General features: G+C 46.5%; 4 protein-coding genes and 4 non-coding genes across 8 annotated transcripts; 4 read left to right on the forward strand and 4 right to left on the reverse strand.

Moving 5' to 3' along the window:
• Window positions 1-398: 398 nt before the first annotated feature.
• On the forward strand, window positions 399-517 carry LOC137288305 (5S ribosomal RNA). The gene has a single exon (XR_010957084.1). It is a non-coding gene; the product is annotated as a 5S ribosomal RNA (ribosomal RNA).
• A 1,444-nt stretch (window positions 518-1,961) lies between these two features.
• LOC137288205 (histone H1-delta-like) lies at window positions 1,962-2,504 on the reverse strand (the record flags this gene model as incomplete). The annotated part of the gene is made up of 1 exon (XM_067820646.1): window positions 1,962-2,504. A coding segment is annotated over exon 1 (543 nt), but the record flags the coding sequence as incomplete, so codon positions are not given.
• A 6,489-nt stretch (window positions 2,505-8,993) lies between these two features.
• Window positions 8,994-9,112, forward strand: LOC137288367 (5S ribosomal RNA). Its single transcript, XR_010957141.1, has one exon. It is a non-coding gene; the product is annotated as a 5S ribosomal RNA (ribosomal RNA).
• Window positions 9,113-10,556: 1,444 nt separating this feature from the next.
• On the reverse strand, window positions 10,557-11,099 carry LOC137288230 (histone H1-delta-like; the record flags this gene model as incomplete). Its single annotated transcript, XM_067820675.1, has 1 exon — window positions 10,557-11,099. A coding segment is annotated over exon 1 (543 nt), but the record flags the coding sequence as incomplete, so codon positions are not given.
• A 1,153-nt stretch (window positions 11,100-12,252) lies between these two features.
• Window positions 12,253-12,371, forward strand: LOC137288391 (5S ribosomal RNA). Its single transcript, XR_010957164.1, has one exon. It is a non-coding gene; the product is annotated as a 5S ribosomal RNA (ribosomal RNA).
• Window positions 12,372-13,815: 1,444 nt separating this feature from the next.
• LOC137288204 (histone H1-delta-like) lies at window positions 13,816-14,358 on the reverse strand (the record flags this gene model as incomplete). The annotated part of the gene is made up of 1 exon (XM_067820645.1): window positions 13,816-14,358. A coding segment is annotated over exon 1 (543 nt), but the record flags the coding sequence as incomplete, so codon positions are not given.
• Window positions 14,359-15,508: 1,150 nt separating this feature from the next.
• Window positions 15,509-15,627, forward strand: LOC137288378 (5S ribosomal RNA). Its single transcript, XR_010957152.1, has one exon. It is a non-coding gene; the product is annotated as a 5S ribosomal RNA (ribosomal RNA).
• A 1,443-nt stretch (window positions 15,628-17,070) lies between these two features.
• LOC137288189 (histone H1-delta-like) lies at window positions 17,071-17,613 on the reverse strand (the record flags this gene model as incomplete). The annotated part of the gene is made up of 1 exon (XM_067820625.1): window positions 17,071-17,613. A coding segment is annotated over exon 1 (543 nt), but the record flags the coding sequence as incomplete, so codon positions are not given.
• Window positions 17,614-18,060: the final 447 nt, after the last annotated feature.

Below are 18,060 nucleotides of genomic sequence, written 5' to 3' on the forward strand. Positions count from 1 at the left end.
AGCAGTCGATCGTCACAGATTAACTATTTTTGCCTGCCACGATTAACCCGACTTTCTTGACATCACGACAGTATGGGCCGTCATCGTTTTCAAATTAATTTTATTCGAAAAACAACATAGGCTGCATGCACGATCTCTATTGGGCGGGCGAAAACTGGATGTTTGGGGCGAGGGGGCGGGCGAAGTAGTGTGTCCTTTCTCGCAGCAGATGCGCACAGAAACAGCGTTCATATGTATCACAAGTACCAAATACATGCCAGATACTGTAAAGATAACACTCCAACATGAAAACACATGATTGTGTAAACCCACTGAAAATGCGAGGATGCTGTTTGATCGCAATGTCCCTTCCCCACTACCCCGTGTGTATATGTAGCCGAAGTTTGCCAGTGAGCGTTGTCTACGGCCATACCACGTTGAAAACACCGGTTCTCGTCCGATCACCGAAGTTAAGCAAGGTCGGGCCCGGATAGTACTTGGATGGGTGACCGCCTGGGAACACCGGGTGCAGTAGACATTTTCACTTTCTCCTTTTTTATGTATATTTTTTTTTTATTTGTTTGTATTTCCACCACAAGGTGCATGTGTATCATTGACATCGGAAAGTCATGATACATTCTATTTTGTTTTGAATGGGCAAACTCCTGCATGCCTGAATATGCTTGTGAACGATTTGTTCTTACACACTTACATACCGAGGACTTTTCAGTTATGCTTCTCACCATTTTCCCCCGTCAGTTCACTCGACTACTCATCATCTACTCTGAAGGCATGTATGTTTCATTCGCCACATGAAAGTGTCACTGTACTCCGACAATCAAACATGTCATTTACGATCTTACTTTCGTATATTAAAGGCTGCTTATGTCACATCACAATGTTGTTTGTATCAGGTCTCAGCGCACAACTCTTTGCCTATGCAGATGAGATAATAAGGAAAAGGTAAATCGCATTGAACGCCTGCTATAGGATTCACTGGTTTGCTGTAGGAAAATTACTTTCAAATCTGTGACAGCAAGCCCACAGTGATTCCCTGCTTTCTAAACACACATGGCATGACGATGCGGTTGGGTGGTGAATCAGTCAGCTATTTTATGTTTGCAGTTCTAGCTAGGTCACGCAGACGTACTTTACATGTATTAGACAGTATTTCCGTACCTTTACTTTGACACATAACAGCAGTGTTGCAGGCATTGGGGCGAATGTCAAACGCACACGCCTCACACGACCAAGGGTGCACAACTCTTGTCGCCCTAGTCCTGCATAGGCGAGGTGTGTGTCGGTAAAACACCCGGTGGATGTCAACGTGCTTGTGGAGCTACATGTACACACATAAAAGGAAATCTGTATTGACGATATCTGATATCATCAACACTTTACATGATGCATATACAATTTGCATTCTTTGCTTCACATCTTGCTTTGTTTATGTTAAACATTTGTAGTCTTTGCGTTTATTTTCCTTTGTTTATTTTAGGGTCGGGTATCTGGCTTGGGTGTAATGTGTATGTGGGGTTATGTATTTTGATGGGGCTGGATCTAAGTGAAACAAAACAAGACACACCGGCCATTAGATGGGGTAGGGGTTGGAACGCCCACTATCATATCAATGTAGGAACATACTTATCAAATCCTTCTTTGCTCAATGCTGTATATGCTTTTGCTCAATGTATATGGTTTTACCGACACCTTCCTTGGGCAACGGTTTCTTTGCCTCACCTTTACGGTTAAGGCTCATTTTTTAATTATGATCAGTCTAAGCCATCATTCACACTATACCTGCTATCGCTGACACGCATTCTTTGTTATTTCTATGCTGCTGAAATAAATGGCATTGTTTTGTTATCAGTGTTTTCAAGTTTTCTTTTGGGGTATTTGGATGGCCCTGAAAAGGGCCTTTGGACCACAGAAATGTGGAGCGAAGGCGAGACAAAGAGACCTTAGGCCTTCTTTGGCTTGGTGGCCTTCTTCTTGGGGGTCTTGACCTTCTTGGGTTTGGCAGCTGCCTTCTTAGGGGTCTTTGCCTTCTTGGGCTTGGCTGCAGCTTTCACCTTCTTTGGTGACTTGGCGGCCTTCTTAGCGGCTGTCTTTGGCTTCTTGGCAGCAACTGGCTTCTTGACTTTCTTGGGAGATTTGGCAGCCTTCTTTGGCTTGGTAGCAGGCTTAGCCTTCTTGGGTTTTTCGGCTTTCTTCACCTCGCCAAGACGGAAGGACCCAGCAGCTCCAGTTCCCTTTGATTGCTTCAGTGCACCATTCTTGACTCCATTTTTCAAAGCAACCTTGACGCGAGCATTGATGGCGACCTGGTTGTCACCAACTTTGTAGTTGGCCAGGATGTATTTCAGTATAGCCTGTCGGGAAGAACCACCCCTCTCCTTCAAGGATGAAATAGCTTTCTTGATCATATCCACATAGGTGGGATGTGCGGCAACCTTCTTCGGCTTGGCAGCAGCTTTCTTCTTGGGAGTCTTGACAGCAGCGGGGGCAGCAGCAACATCAGCCATAGTGGTAGGTTTGAGTGCAGAAAGTCACGTCAGCTACAAACGGAGCACGGAGAGCGAATGCCTCTCCCCGTTCGTTCGTTCGTTAGTTTAGTGCTTTTGAGGTCGCCTTCGCCGGTTGGCATGTCGGCAGACCTATCCCTCCTTGGGATGCGTGGGGTGTCCCTCTTTGGGACGCATGGTTGCGGACGTGGTTGTGGCTGCCAAGGGCTGGGGGTGTCCCACTTTGGGACGCATGGGCCGTTGCTGGTGTCGGTGCTTGATGGGGGAGTGGGGTACACAGTGGCCTGTGTAATGGGTTTTTTTTTTTTTTTTTTTTTTTTTTTTTTTTTTTTTTTTTTTTTTTTTTTTTTTTTTTTTCGTACGGGAGTAGACACGGCCACTCCCCTCGCTATTTGCTGGGGAGTAGACACGGCTACTCCCCGACTTCACCCTGGGAGTGGGCACGGCCATTCCCCTCGCTATCTACTGGGGAGTAGGCACGGCTACTCTCCGACTTCACCCTGGGAGTGGGCACGGCCACTCCCCTCGCTATCTGTTGGGGAGTAGACACGGCCACTCCCCGACTTCATCCTGGGAATGGGCACGGCCACTCCCCTCGCTATGTGTTGGGGAGTAGACACGGCCACTCCCCGACTTCATCCTGGGAGAGGGCACGGCCACTCCTCTGGCTATCTGCTGGGGAGTAGACACGGCCACTCTCCGGCTTGACCCTGAGAGCGGGCACGGCCACTCCCTTAGCTCTCTGCCGGGGAGTGGACGCAGCCACTCCCTCCCATACCTGCTTCTGGAGCGGATATGGCCTCTCCATTGTGGTTACCTATGCTTACCTTGTTCTGTTTTTGTCCCTCCTTGGGACGCATGTGGTTGTTAATTGCCGACACACGTGCAATGGTCCCAGACTATGGTGGGGAGTTTCAAACCATGGTGCGGTTGGGTTGAGACCTTGGGGATGGGAGCTTGGGTGCAATAATATCCCTGTGTCTGTAACAAACCGGAGGACTGGCTGATTGATATCATTTCTCTATATATACTGACATAGTTCACTGTCCAGAAGAAAGTTTGCTAGTGGCTTATACATTGAATGGTGCTCCGTGTGAGCCAGCAACTGCTTTGCTGTCAACGTATCTAGTTTGGTTTCTTCTTTAAGTGTCTGCCTGATCGTGTCAAATCGTAGGCAGTCCAGCATGATATGAGGGACGGTGGCCTTGGTGTGGCATGTTTGACAGTCTTTGTATGAGGTTTTGGTGGTACCTAGCCTCAGGCGTGTGATCATAATATCCACTCGCCTGTTTTGTGAGGGGCCTGGTAGCTTCCCTTTCACACTGGGGCGGAGTTGATGTAACCATCTGCCTTTGTCTGAGGTGTCCCATAGCCTCTGCCACTTGCTAGTGATTGAATTCTGGATCATACTTCGGATTTCGCTTTTTGAATAGGGATGTTCCAGTGACACATTCAATTCTAGCGCCTGTCTGGCTAGTTTGTCCGCTCTCTCATTGCCGGGTATACCAACGTGAGATGGTATCCAGCACAGCGTGACCTCCTTCTCATTTTCCTGTCTTAGTTTCTGAATGAGAACCAGGATCTCATGGATGGTGTCGGGTCTACTACTGGAGTGCTTGGTTGCCAGTGACTGTATTGCACTGAGTGAGTCTGAGAGGATAACCACTCTTTTCTCATGTAGGTTGCGACAATACCTAAGTGCATGGTGTATGGCTTCCAGCTCTGCAGTGTAGACCGATTGACCGTCCGGCAGGCGTGCCGAGATTGTGTGGTTGGAGGTGGCTGTGTGGATGAGGATACCGTAGGCGGTTCTGTTTCTCACGGGATCTTTTGATCCGTCAGTATATATGTGCGCCGAGTCCTCGTAAACCGTGTCAATCCTACTGAGCGCTCTGACACGTAGTAGCATTGGATTCTCACTTTTAGGCGGTTCATTTGTGAGAGTGGTGTCGACATTTGGAGACCGGAGTCTCCATGGAGGACATTGCACTGTCATTGGTTGGGTTGGAGGTTCTACCTGGTCGCATCCATGCTCTCGCCTTAGCTGGATGACCCTGAGCCCACCTGGCGTTGTGTTGGGTCTCTTTTTAAGCCACGCTTTGGTTCTACCAGAGTAGAGTTTCTCCTCCCACAACCTAGTGACGAGTGGATTGGAGCAGCGACTCCAATAGTTCAATGTCAGTTTCTCTCGCCTGAGATGGAGTGGTAGCTCCCCAGTTTCCACTAATAGGGCCTGGTGGGAGGTACAGGTCGCCGCGCCTGTGACCAGTTTAAGAGCTTGGTATTGAATGTTTTCAAGCCGGCTCAGAGCCGATTGGGAAGCACTGTGGTAGGCTTCGCACCCATAGTCTATTTTACTCCTGATTAGGGACTTATAGAGGGTCAGGAGTGTTTCACTATTCGCTCCCCATGAGCTGCCGGATACAGCTCTCATAGCGTTGAGGTCCTTCTGACAACTCTGGGTGATATTGTCTATATGTTTGGCCCAGGTGAGATGTTGATCGAAGGTTACCCCGAGAAACTTGGCTGATTTCTCAAATTTGACCTCTTTGCCCTTGAGTTTTAGACAGGGTGTGTGGCTTACACGGCAACCCTTACGCTTGAAAACCACTCCTACTGTTTTCTCAGGCGAGATAGTGAAACCCCATTTGTCGCACCATTGTTCCACCCCATCGAGAGCTTCCCTGAGTTGAGCCTGGATCTTGGATAGCTCTCGATGTCTGACCCATACAGCCCCGTCATCGGCGAACTTAGAGGTGTTGGTGTAACTGTCCCGTGGGACGTGTTCAAATAGGTCGTCAATCATGATATTGAATAGCGTGGGACTGATAATGCTTCCTTGCGGTGTGCCATTATCTAACCTGTGTCGCTCAGACAGGTGGTCCCCGAGGAGGACTGATATCGACCTTTCTTGCAAGAAACTTTGAACGTAATTTGCCATTTTCCCTCGTACACCAACATTCTCTAGTTTAAGGAGGAGTCCATCGTGCCATACCATGTCAAATGCTTTGCTGAAGTCTAGGAAGACAGCAGCTAGGTACTCTTTCTTGACTTGGGCTAATCTTATATCACTTTCCAGTCGGAAAATGTGGTCAAGACATGAGCGGTTTGATCTAAACCCGCTTTGGTCATGAGATAGGTGTCCGTTTGTTTCAAGGTGATGCTTTAGGCGTATATTCACCATTGCCTCCATACTCTTGCACAGATTTGATGTTAGGGATATTGGGCGATATGAGTTGGCGGACGCCTTCTCCTTTCCTGGTTTGAGCAGAGGTATGACTGCCGCATGTTTCCATGCTGCAGGTACCTCCCCCCTATCCCATATCAGATTGTACAATTGTACGACGACTTTGGCTACGCTGTCAGGCAACCTTTTTAGCATCTCATAGCTGACCATGTCCTCTCCGGGACTAGTACCTTTTTTGTGGTGTATGGCAGTTCTGAACTCCTCCACACTGAAGCATTGATTATAGGCATGCTGTTCGCCTGGGGGCTGTTTGGGCCGTTGCGGTGGCTTCTCTGACTTTGTAAACTCTTCAGAGAAGTTGTTGCTGCTACTGACAGAGGCAAAGTGGGTGGCTAAGATACTGGCTTTTTCCGGTATGGAAGTAGCCCCTGTTATCTTGGGATTGCAAGCGGACTTGCGTTTCCCTCTGATAGCATGTATCTTTTGCCAGACCTGTTTACTGTTTGTTTTGTGGTTGAGCGATCCACAGAACTTTTGCCATGAGTCAGCTCTGGCCTGATCAATGAGATCTTTAACTTTTTTCCTGGCTTCTCGGACTTGTCCTACGGCAGATTTGTCCCTTTGTAACCTGTTTAGAGCCTTTTTCCTAATGCGTCTAGCTTTGGCTATTTCCTCATTCCACCATGGGACGGCACGGGAGCCGTGTTTTGGCTGGGTGAGAGGTATTGAAGCCCGGGCCGCTTTGTATATAGCTGACGTTAGGTTGAGGCTGAAGGTTTCGATATCATCAGAGATGATTTCAGACGGGTCCAATTTATTGCATTCCGTACTGAATAGGGACCAATCTGCTTTGGAGAAGTTCCACCGCTCTCTAGGATTTATGTGGTGGTCGCATAGAGGAGGTGTGCCAAGGTGTGTGATGCACGGATAGTGATCACTTCCCATACTGTCATCATGGACCTGCCATTGGCAATCGTGGGCTAGGTCGTTTGTGGCAATAGCAAGATCTAGGCCTGTCCATCCGCCCCTGATGGGACAATGTCTAGTTGGAGAGCCGTCATTCAGAATTATGAGTCCTCGTGACTCCACCCAGTCCTCCACCATCCTGCCGAAGCAGTCTGAGTGTTTGGCTCCTTCGTCCCACAGCGGGCTGTGGGCGTTGAAGTCGCCGAGGATTAGGCCTGAATGCCCGACCAGGTCCATGAGTTTGTTAAGCTCGTGGATGTTGGTGGGTTCGGCAGTCCTGTGATAGACATTTGCGATTTTGATTTCTTTGCTATTTGCCAACGTGACTGAGATGACTTGGGTTTCAAGGCTTCCCACCTCTGATACGACCATACTGGATGTACAATTGTCGGCGACAAAAGTAACCAGTCCACCACCTGTCCGCCCCGTTCTATCTTTGCGGTATTGTATGAAGCCAGGCATGTTAAAGTTTGTTCTCTTCCCCAGTTTCGCTTCTTGAATTAGAATAACGTGGGGTGTCAGTGCCTTTTGCTGAACTAGGGCTTTGAGTTCGTGGCCGTTTGACCTCAGGCCGTTGGCATTCCATTGCAGTATTTTTAGGTACATGATGACAGTATTTGCCCAAGCTTTTTAATTGAGATTGTTAATCTGCTGTTTGAGATAGGTTGCAGATTGCCCGTAGGACAGCAGTTTGGTGGCCAGTTCCCATAGAATAATGAGATTTGACCCCTCATTGCTGTCCTGTCGTGTGCCTAGTTTGAGTAAGGCGGCACAAACGAATTCAACCAGTGTGTCTGGGATTGTCTGGTTGTGGGCTGCTTGGGTGCTGTCTGTACCTGGTCCAGCATGCCTAACGCCGTTTTGTGTGGTCTCAACGGTGTTGGGAGCCACTTTTGTTTGGCCTTTTTTGCCCCGTTTGCCTCTTGGCCTTCTCCGCTTGGGTTTGGTTTTACCCTCACCCTTGACACTGGTTGCCGCAGTGTCGTTTCGATTCTGTGGCTTGGCGGTTGACTTATCCTCATTTCCCGCCTTACCGCTTCCCTTAGCCGCTTGTGCGTGCTTTTTTTGTAAAGTCTCCGTGTTTAGACTTTTTCTTTTAGTCTGCCTGCTCCTGCAGAAGTTCGAGAGGGCTGAGTGCCCTTGAACTTTGCAGTTCCTGCAATAGGGTGAGCAGTTGCCCTTGCAGACACTCTCTGGCTTGGAGCATGTCCTGCATTTTGCCTCGCTGCGACAATTTGCTTTCACACCTCTCCCCGACAGCCAGCCCGGGTGATACTACAGAGGCGCGGACGTCGGAGGAGACACCCTGCATGTTGTGGCTGCTAGCTGCTAGCTCGGGAGCGTGTGTGCTTTCTCGTGCATTTGTATCCGAATAATCACTTCTTAATCGAGGAAAGTTTCTATTTTAACTTCATGACTGGATGCAAAAATCATTTGGCTACATGTCTGTTACAATAACAACACTCACAGGTGAATGGTGAAGCCACACGGGCTATTTTCAGTGAAGCCATCGAGACAAAAATGTAGACATCGTTCGTTTCAAAAGCACATTTCGAGGCTTTAGACTCAAATTCAATCATTTCAAATGTTGTATGTCGTTTCTCAAGATATCTAACTATGAAGGTAAACCCCAACATCCCTCATTACTGCCTCTCAGACGTTAAAACAAGCACCCAAACAAAGGCAATGAAGCACGTTTATCTGACAAGTTCGCCATTTTGCGAGAGAAAACATTCGACACTGTTACTGAACACATGATCTGGGGCACTACATTTACTGTTGAAATTTGCTTTTTGCCTCATAAGTAAGTAGCTAGGATGTTTCTTTCAATGAAACGGTGTTCTAAGACGCGAATCTCGGCACACAAACGGGGCGCGAACCCCAGTATGTAGAGTAAGATGGACATCTATTATACAAGACGCTGTACAGAACGATACCAGCAGTCGATCGTCACAGATTAACTATTTTTGCCTGCCACGATTAACCCGACTTTCTTGACATCACGACAGTATGGGCCGTCATCGTTTTCAAATTAATTTTATTCGAAAAACAACATAGGCTGCATGCACGATCTCTATTGGGCGGGCGAAAACTGGATGTTTGGGGCGAGGGGGCGGGCGAAGTAGTGTGTCCTTTCTCGCAGCAGATGCGCACAGAAACAGCGTTCATATGTATCACAAGTACCAAATACTTGCCAGATACTGTAAAGATAACACTCCAACATGAAAACACATGATTGTGTAAACCCACTGAAAATGCGAGGATGCTGTTTGATCGCAATGTCCCTTCCCCACTACCCCGTGTGTATATGTAGCCGAAGTTTGCCAGTGAGCGTTGTCTACGGCCATACCACGTTGAAAACACCGGTTCTCGTCCGATCACCGAAGTTAAGCAACGTCGGGCCCGGATAGTACTTGGATGGGTGACCGCCTGGGAACACCGGGTGCAGTAGACATTTTCATTTTCTCCTTTTTTATGTATATTTTTTTTTTATTTGTTTGTATTTCCACCACAAGGTGCATGTGTATCATTGACATCGGAAAGTCATGATACATTCTATGTCGTTTTGAATGGGCAAACTCCTGCATGCCTGAATATGCTTGTGAACGATTTGTTCTTACACACTTACATACCGAGGACTTTTCAGTTATGCTTCTCACCATTTTCCCCCGTCAGTTCACTCGACTACACATCATCTACTCTGAAGGCATGTATGTTTCATTCGCCACATGAAAGTGTCACTGTACTCCGACAATCAAACATGTCATTTACGATCTTACTTTCGTATATTAAAGGCTGCTTATGTCACATCACAATGTTGTTTGTATCAGGTCTCAGCGCACAACTCTTTGCCTATGCAGATGAGATAATAAGGAAAAGGTAAATCGCATTGAACGCCTGCTATAGGATTCACTGGTTTGCTGTAGGAAAATTACTTTCAAATCTGTGACAGCAAGCCCACAGTGATTCCCTGCTTTCTAAACACACATGGCATGACGATGCGGTTGGGTGGTGAATCAGTCAGCTATTTTATGTTTGCAGTTCTAGCTAGGTCACGCAGACGTACTTTACATGTATTAGACAGTATTTCCGTACCTTTACTTTGACACATAACAGCAGTGTTGCAGGCATTGGGGCGAATGTCAAACGCACACGCCTCACACGACCAAGGGTGCACAACTCTTGTCGCCCTAGTCCTGCATAGGCGAGGTGTGTGTCGGTAAAACACCCGGTGGATGTCAACGTGCTTGTGGAGCTACATGTACACACATAAAAGGAAATCTGTATTGACGATATCTGATATCATCAACACTTTACATGATGCATATACAATTTGCATTCTTTGCTTCACATCTTGCTTTGTTTATGTTAAACATTTGTAGTCTTTGCGTTTATTTTCCTTTGTTTATTTTAGGGTCGGGTATCTGGCTTGGGTGTAATGTGTATGTGGGGTTATGTATTTTGATGGGGCTGGATCTAAGTGAAACAAAACAAGACACACCGGCCATTAGATGGGGTAGGGGTTGGAACGCCCACTATCATATCAATGTAGGAACATACTTATCAAATCCTTCTTTGCTCAATGCTGTATATGCTTTTGCTCAATGTATATGGTTTTACCGACACCTTCCTTGGGCAACGGTTTCTTTGCCTCACCTTTACGGTTAAGGCTCATTTTTTAATTATGATCAGTCTAAGCCATCATTCACACTATACCTGCTATCGCTGACACGCATTCTTTGTTATTTCTATGCTGCTGAAATAAATGGCATTGTTTTGTTATCAGTGTTTTCAAGTTTTCTTTTGGGGTATTTGGATGGCCCTGAAAAGGGCCTTTGGACCACAGAAATGTGGAGCGAAGGCGAGACAAAGAGACCTTAGGCCTTCTTTGGCTTGGTGGCCTTCTTCTTGGGGGTCTTGACCTTCTTGGGTTTGGCAGCTGCCTTCTTAGGGGTCTTTGCCTTCTTGGGCTTGGCTGCAGCTTTCACCTTCTTTGGTGACTTGGCGGCCTTCTTAGCGGCTGTCTTTGGCTTCTTGGCAGCAACTGGCTTCTTGACTTTCTTGGGAGATTTGGCAGCCTTCTTTGGCTTGGCAGCAGGCTTAGCCTTCTTGGGTTTTTCGGCTTTCTTCACCTCGCCAAGACGGAAGGACCCAGCAGCTCCAGTTCCCTTTGATTGCTTCAGTGCACCATTCTTGACTCCATTTTTCAAAGCAACCTTGACGCGAGCATTGATGGCGACCTGGTTGTCACCAACTTTGTAGTTGGCCAGGATGTATTTCAGTATAGCCTGTCGGGAAGAACCACCCCTCTCCTTCAAGGATGAAATAGCTTTCTTGATCATATCCACATAGGTGGGATGTGCGGCAACCTTCTTCGGCTTGGCAGCAGCTTTCTTCTTGGGAGTCTTGACAGCAGCGGGGGCAGCAGCAACATCAGCCATAGTGGTAGGTTTGAGTGCAGAAAGTCACGTCAGCTACAAACGGAGCACGGAGAGCGAATGCCTCTCCCCGACAGCCAGCCCGGGTGATACTACAGAGGCGCGGACGTCGGAGGAGACACCCTGCATCATGCTGTGGCTGCTAGCTGCTAGCTCGGGAGCGTGTGTGCTTTCTCGTGCATTTGTATCCGAATAATCACTTCTTAATCGAGGAAAGTTTCTATTTTAACTTCATGACTGGATGCAAAAATCATTTGGCTACATGTCTGTTACAATAACAACACTCACAGGTGAATGGTGAAGCCACACGGGCTATTTTCAGTGAAGCCATCGAGGCAAAAATGTAGACATCGTTCGTTTCAAAAGCACATTTCGAGGCTTTAGACTCAAATTCAATCATTTCAAATGTTGTATGTCGTTTCTCAAGATATCTAACTATGAAGGTAAACCCCAACATCCCTCATTACTGCCTCTCAGACGTTAAAACAAGCACCCAAACAAAGGCAATGAAGCACGTTTATCTGACAAGTTCGCCATTTTGCGAGAGAAAACATTCGACACTGTTACTGAACACATGATCTGGGGCACTACATTTACTGTTGAAATTTGCTTTTTGCCTCATAAGTAAGTAGCTAGGATGTTTCTTTCAATGAAACGGTGTTCTAAGACGCGAATCTCGGCACACAAACGGGGCGCGAACCCCAGTATGTAGAGTAAGATGGACATCTATTATACAAGACGCTGTACAGAACGATACCAGCAGTCGATCGTCACAGATTAACTATTTTTGCCTGCCACGATTAACCCGACTTTCTTGACATCACGACAGTATGGGCCGTCATCGTTTTCAAATTAATTTTATTCGAAAAACAACATAGGCTGCATGCACGATCTCTATTGGGCGGGCGAAAACTGGATGTTTGGGGCGAGGGGGCGGGCGAAGTAGTGTGTCCTTTCTCGCAGCAGATGCGCACAGAAACAGCGTTCATATGTATCACAAGTACCAAATACTTGCCAGATACTGTAAAGATAACACTCCAACATGAAAACACATGATTGTGTAAACCCACTGAAAATGCGAGGATGCTGTTTGATCGCAATGTCCCTTCCCCACTACCCCGTGTGTATATGTAGCCGAAGTTTGCCAGTAAGCGTTGTCTACGGCCATACCACGTTGAAAACACCGGTTCTCGTCCGATCACCGAAGTTAAGCAGCGTCGGGCCCGGATAGTACTTGGATGGGTGACCGCCTGGGAACACCGGGTGCAGTAGACATTTTCATTTTCTCCTTTTTTATGTATATTTTTTTTTTATTTGTTTGTATTTCCACCACAAGGTGCATGTGTATCATTGACATCGGAAAGTCATGATACATTCTATTTCGTTTTGAATGGGCAAACTCCTGCATGCCTGAATATGCTTGTGAACGATTTGTTCTTACACACTTACATACCGAGGACTTTTCAGTTATGCTTCTCACCATTTTCCCCCGTCAGTTCACTCGACTACACATCATCTACTCTGAAGGCATGTATGTTTCATTCGCCACATGAAAGTGTCACTGTACTCCGACAATCAAACATGTCATTTACGATCTTACTTTCGTATATTAAAGGCTGCTTATGTCACATCACAATGTTGTTTGTATCAGGTCTCAGCGCACAACTCTTTGCCTATGCAGATGAGATAATAAGGAAAAGGTAAATCGCATTGAACGCCTGCTATAGGATTCACTGGTTTGCTGTAGGAAATTTACTTTCAAATCTGTGACAGCAAGCCCACAGTGATTCCCTGCTTTCTAAACACACATGGCATGACGATGCGGTTGGGTGGTGAATCAGTCAGCTATTTTATGTTTGCAGTTCTAGCTAGGTCACGCAGACGTACTTTACATGTATTAGACAGTATTTCCGTACCTTTACTTTGACACATAACAGCAGTGTTGCAGGCATTGGGGCGAATGTCAAACGCACACGCCTCACACGACCAAGGGTGCACAACTCTTGTCGCCCTAGTCCTGCATAGGCGAGGTGTGTGTCGGTAAAACACCCGGTGGATGTCAACGTGCTTGTGGAGCTACATGTACACACATAAAAGGAAATCTGTATTGACGATATCTGATATCATCAACACTTTACATGATGCATATACAATTTGCATTCTTTGCTTCACATCTTGCTTTGTTTATGTTAAACATTTGTAGTCTTTGCGTTTATTTTCCTTTGTTTATTTTAGGGTCGGGTATCTGGCTTGGGTGTAATGTGTATGTGGGGTTATGTATTTTGATGGGGCTGGATCTAAGTGAAACAAAACAAGACACACCGGCCATTAGATGGGGTAGGGGTTGGAACGCCCACTATCATATCAATGTAGGAACATACTTATCAAATCCTTCTTTGCTCAATGCTGTATATGCTTTTGCTCAATGTATATGGTTTTACCGACACCTTCCTTGGGCAACGGTTTCTTTGCCTCACCTTTACGGTTAAGGCTCATTTTTTAATTATGATCAGTCTAAGCCATCATTCACACTATACCTGCTATCGCTGACACGCATTCTTTGTTATTTCTATGCTGCTGAAATAAATGGCATTGTTTTGTTATCAGTGTTTTCAAGTTTTCTTTTGGGGTATTTGGATGGCCCTGAAAAGGGCCTTTGGACCACAGAAATGTGGAGCGAAGGCGAGACAAAGAGACCTTAGGCCTTCTTTGGCTTGGTGGCCTTCTTCTTGGGGGTCTTGACCTTCTTGGGTTTGGCAGCTGCCTTCTTAGGGGTCTTTGCCTTCTTGGGCTTGGCTGCAGCTTTCACCTTCTTTGGTGACTTGGCGGCCTTCTTAGCGGCTGTCTTTGGCTTCTTGGCAGCAACTGGCTTCTTGACTTTCTTGGGAGATTTGGCAGCCTTCTTTGGCTTGGTAGCAGGCTTAGCCTTCTTGGGTTTTTCGGCTTTCTTCACCTCGCCAAGACGGAAGGACCCAGCAGCTCCAGTTCCCTTTGATTGCTTCAGTGCACCATTCTTGACTCCATTTTTCAAAGCAACCTTGACGCGAGCATTGATGGCGACCTGGTTGTCACCAACTTTGTAGTTGGCCAGGATGTATTTCAGTATAGCCTGTCGGGAAGAACCACCCCTCTCCTTCAAGGATGAAATAGCTTTCTTGATCATATCCACATAGGTGGGATGTGCGGCAACCTTCTTCGGCTTGGCAGCAGCTTTCTTCTTGGGAGTCTTGACAGCAGCGGGGGCAGCAGCAACATCAGCCATAGTGGTAGGTTTGAGTGCAGAAAGTCACGTCAGTTACAAACGGAGCACGGAGAGCGAATGCCTCTCCCCGACAGCCAGCCCGGGTGATACTACAGAGGCGCGGACGTCGGAGGAGACACCCTGCATGTTGTGGCTGCTAGCTGCTAGCTCGGGAGCGTGTGTGCTTTCTCGTGCATTTGTATCCGAATAATCACTTCTTAATCGAGGAAAGTTTCTATTTTAACTTCATGACTGGATGCAAAAATCATTTGGCTACATGTCTGTTACAATAACAACACTCACAGGTGAATGGTGAAGCCACACGGGCTATTTTCAGTGAAGCCATCGAGGCAAAAATGTAGACATCGTTCGTTTCAAAAGCACATTTCGAGGCTTTAGACTCAAATTCAATCATTTCAAATGTTGTATGTCGTTTCTCAAGATATCTAACTATGAAGGTAAACCCCAACATCCCTCATTACTGCCTCTCAGACGTTAAAACAAGCACCCAAACAAAGGCAATGAAGCACGTTTATCTGACAAGTTCGCCATTTTGCGAGAGAAAACATTCGACACTGTTACTGAACACATGATCTGGGGCACTACATTTACTGTTGAAATTTGCTTTTTGCCTCATAAGTAAGTAGCTAGGATGTTTCTTTCAATGAAACGGTGTTCTAAGACGCGAATCTCGGCACACAAACGGGGCGCGAACCCCAGTATGTAGAGTAAGATGGACATCTATTATACAAGACGCTGTACAGAACGATACCAGCAGTCGATCGTCACAGATTAACTATATTTGCCTGCCACGATTAACCCGACTTTCTTGACATCACGACAGTATGGGCCGTCATCGTTTTCAAATTAATTTTATTCGAAAAACAACATAGGCTGCATGCACGATCTCTATTGGGCGGGCGAAAACTGGATGTTTGGGGCGAGGGGGCGGGCGAAGTAGTGTGTCCTTTCTCGCAGCAGATGCGCACAGAAACAGCGTTCATATGTATCACAAGTACCAAATACTTGCCAGATACTGTAAAGATAACACTCCAACATGAAAACACATGATTGTGTAAACCCACTGAAAATGCGAGGATGCTGTTTGATCGCAATGTCCCTTCCCCACTACCCCGTGTGTATATGTAGCCGAAGTTTGCCAGTGAGCGTTGTCTACGGCCATACCACGTTGAAAACACCGGTTCTCGTCCGATCACCGAAGTTAAGCAACGTCGGGCCCGGATAGTACTTGGATGGGTGACCGCCTGGGAACACCGGGTGCAGTAGACATTTTCATTTTCTCCTTTTTTATGTATATTTTTTTTTATTTGTTTGTATTTCCACCACAAGGTGCATGTGTATCATTGACATCGGAAAGTCATGATACATTCTATTTCGTTTTGAATGGGCAAACTCCTGCATGCCTGAATATGCTTGTGAACGATTTGTTCTTACACACTTACATACCGAGGACTTTTCAGTTATGCTTCTCACCATTTTCCCCCGTCAGTTCACTCGACTACACATCATCTACTCTGAAGGCATGTATGTTTCATTCGCCACATGAAAGTGTCACTGTACTCCGACAATCAAACATGTCATTTACGATCTTACTTTCGTATATTAAAGGCTGCTTATGTCACATCACAATGTTGTTTGTATCAGGTCTCAGCGCACAACTCTTTGCCTATGCAGATGAGATAATAAGGAAAAGGTAAATCGCATTGAACGCCTGTTATAGGATTCACTGGTTTGCTGTAGGAAAATTACTTTCAAATCTGTGACAGCAAGCCCACAGTGATTCCCTGCTTTCTAAACACACATGGCATGACGATGCGGTTGGGTGGTGAATCAGTCAGCTATTTTATGTTTGCAGTTCTAGCTAGGTCACGCAGACGTACTTTACATGTATTAGACAGTATTTCCGTACCTTTACTTTGACACATAACAGCAGTGTTGCAGGCATTGGGGCGAATGTCAAACGCACACGCCTCACACGACCAAGGGTGCACAACTCTTGTCGCCCTAGTCCTGCATAGGCGAGGTGTGTGTCGGTAAAACACCCGGTGGATGTCAACGTGCTTGTGGAGCTACATGTACACACATAAAAGGAAATCTGTATTGACGATATCTGATATCATCAACACTTTACATGATGCATATACAATTTGCATTCTTTGCTTCACATCTTGCTTTGTTTATGTTAAACATTTGTAGTCTTTGCGTTTATTTTCCTTTGTTTATTTTAGGGTCGGGTATCTGGCTTGGGTGTAATGTGTATGTGGGGTTATGTATTTTGATGGGGCTGGATCTAAGTGAAACAAAACAAGACACACCGGCCATTAGATGGGGTAGGGGTTGGAACGCCCACTATCATATCAATGTAGGAACATACTTATCAAATCCTTCTTTGCTCAATGCTGTATATGCTTTTGCTCAATGTATATGGTTTTACCGACACCTTCCTTGGGCAACGGTTTCTTTGCCTCACCTTTACGGTTAAGGCTCATTTTTTAATTATGATCAGTCTAAGCCATCATTCACACTATACCTGCTATCGCTGACACGCATTCTTTGTTATTTCTATGCTGCTGAAATAAATGGCATTGTTTTGTTATCAGTGTTTTCAAGTTTTCTTTTGGGGTATTTGGATGGCCCTGAAAAGGGCCTTTGGACCACAGAAATGTGGAGCGAAGGCGAGACAAAGAGACCTTAGGCCTTCTTTGGCTTGGTGGCCTTCTTCTTGGGGGTCTTGACCTTCTTGGGTTTGGCAGCTGCCTTCTTAGGGGTCTTTGCCTTCTTGGGCTTGGCTGCAGCTTTCACCTTCTTTGGTGACTTGGCGGCCTTCTTAGCGGCTGTCTTTGGCTTCTTGGCAGCAACTGGCTTCTTGACTTTCTTGGGAGATCTGGCAGCCTTCTTTGGCTTGGTAGCAGGCTTAGCCTTCTTGGGTTTTTCGGCTTTCTTCACCTCGCCAAGACGGAAGGACCCAGCAGCTCCAGTTCCCTTTGATTGCTTCAGTGCACCATTCTTGACTCCATTTTTCAAAGCAACCTTGACGCGAGCATTGATGGCGACCTGGTTGTCACCAACTTTGTAGTTGGCCAGGATGTATTTCAGTATAGCCTGTCGGGAAGAACCACCCCTCTCCTTCAAGGATGAAATAGCTTTCTTGATCATATCCACATAGGTGGGATGTGCGGCAACCTTCTTCGGCTTGGCAGCAGCTTTCTTCTTGGGAGTCTTGACAGCAGCGGGGGCAGCAGCAACATCAGCCATAGTGGTAGGTTTGAGTGCAGAAAGTCACGTCAGCTACAAACGGAGCACGGAGAGCGAATGCCTCTCCCCGACAGCCAGCCCGGGTGATACTACAGAGGCGCGGACGTCGGAGGAGACACCCTGCATGTTGTGGTGGCTAGCTGCTAGCTCGGGAGCGTGTGTGCTTTCTCGTGCATTTGTATCCGAATAATCACTTCTTAATCGAGGAAAGTTTCTATTTTAACTTCATGACTGGATGCAAAAATCATTTGGCTACATGTCTGTTACAATAACAACACTCACAGGTGAATGGTGAAGCCACACGGGCTATTTTCAGTGAAGCCATCGAGGCAAAAATGTAGACATCGTTCGTTTCAAAAGCACATTTCGAGGCTTTAGACTCAAATTCAATCATTTCAAATGTTGTATGTCGTTTCTCAAGATATCTAACTATGAAGGTAAACCCCA

Source organism: Haliotis asinina, chromosome 6, assembly GCF_037392515.1.
Source record: "Haliotis asinina isolate JCU_RB_2024 chromosome 6, JCU_Hal_asi_v2, whole genome shotgun sequence".
Lineage (NCBI taxonomy): Eukaryota > Metazoa > Mollusca > Gastropoda > Lepetellida > Haliotidae > Haliotis > Haliotis asinina.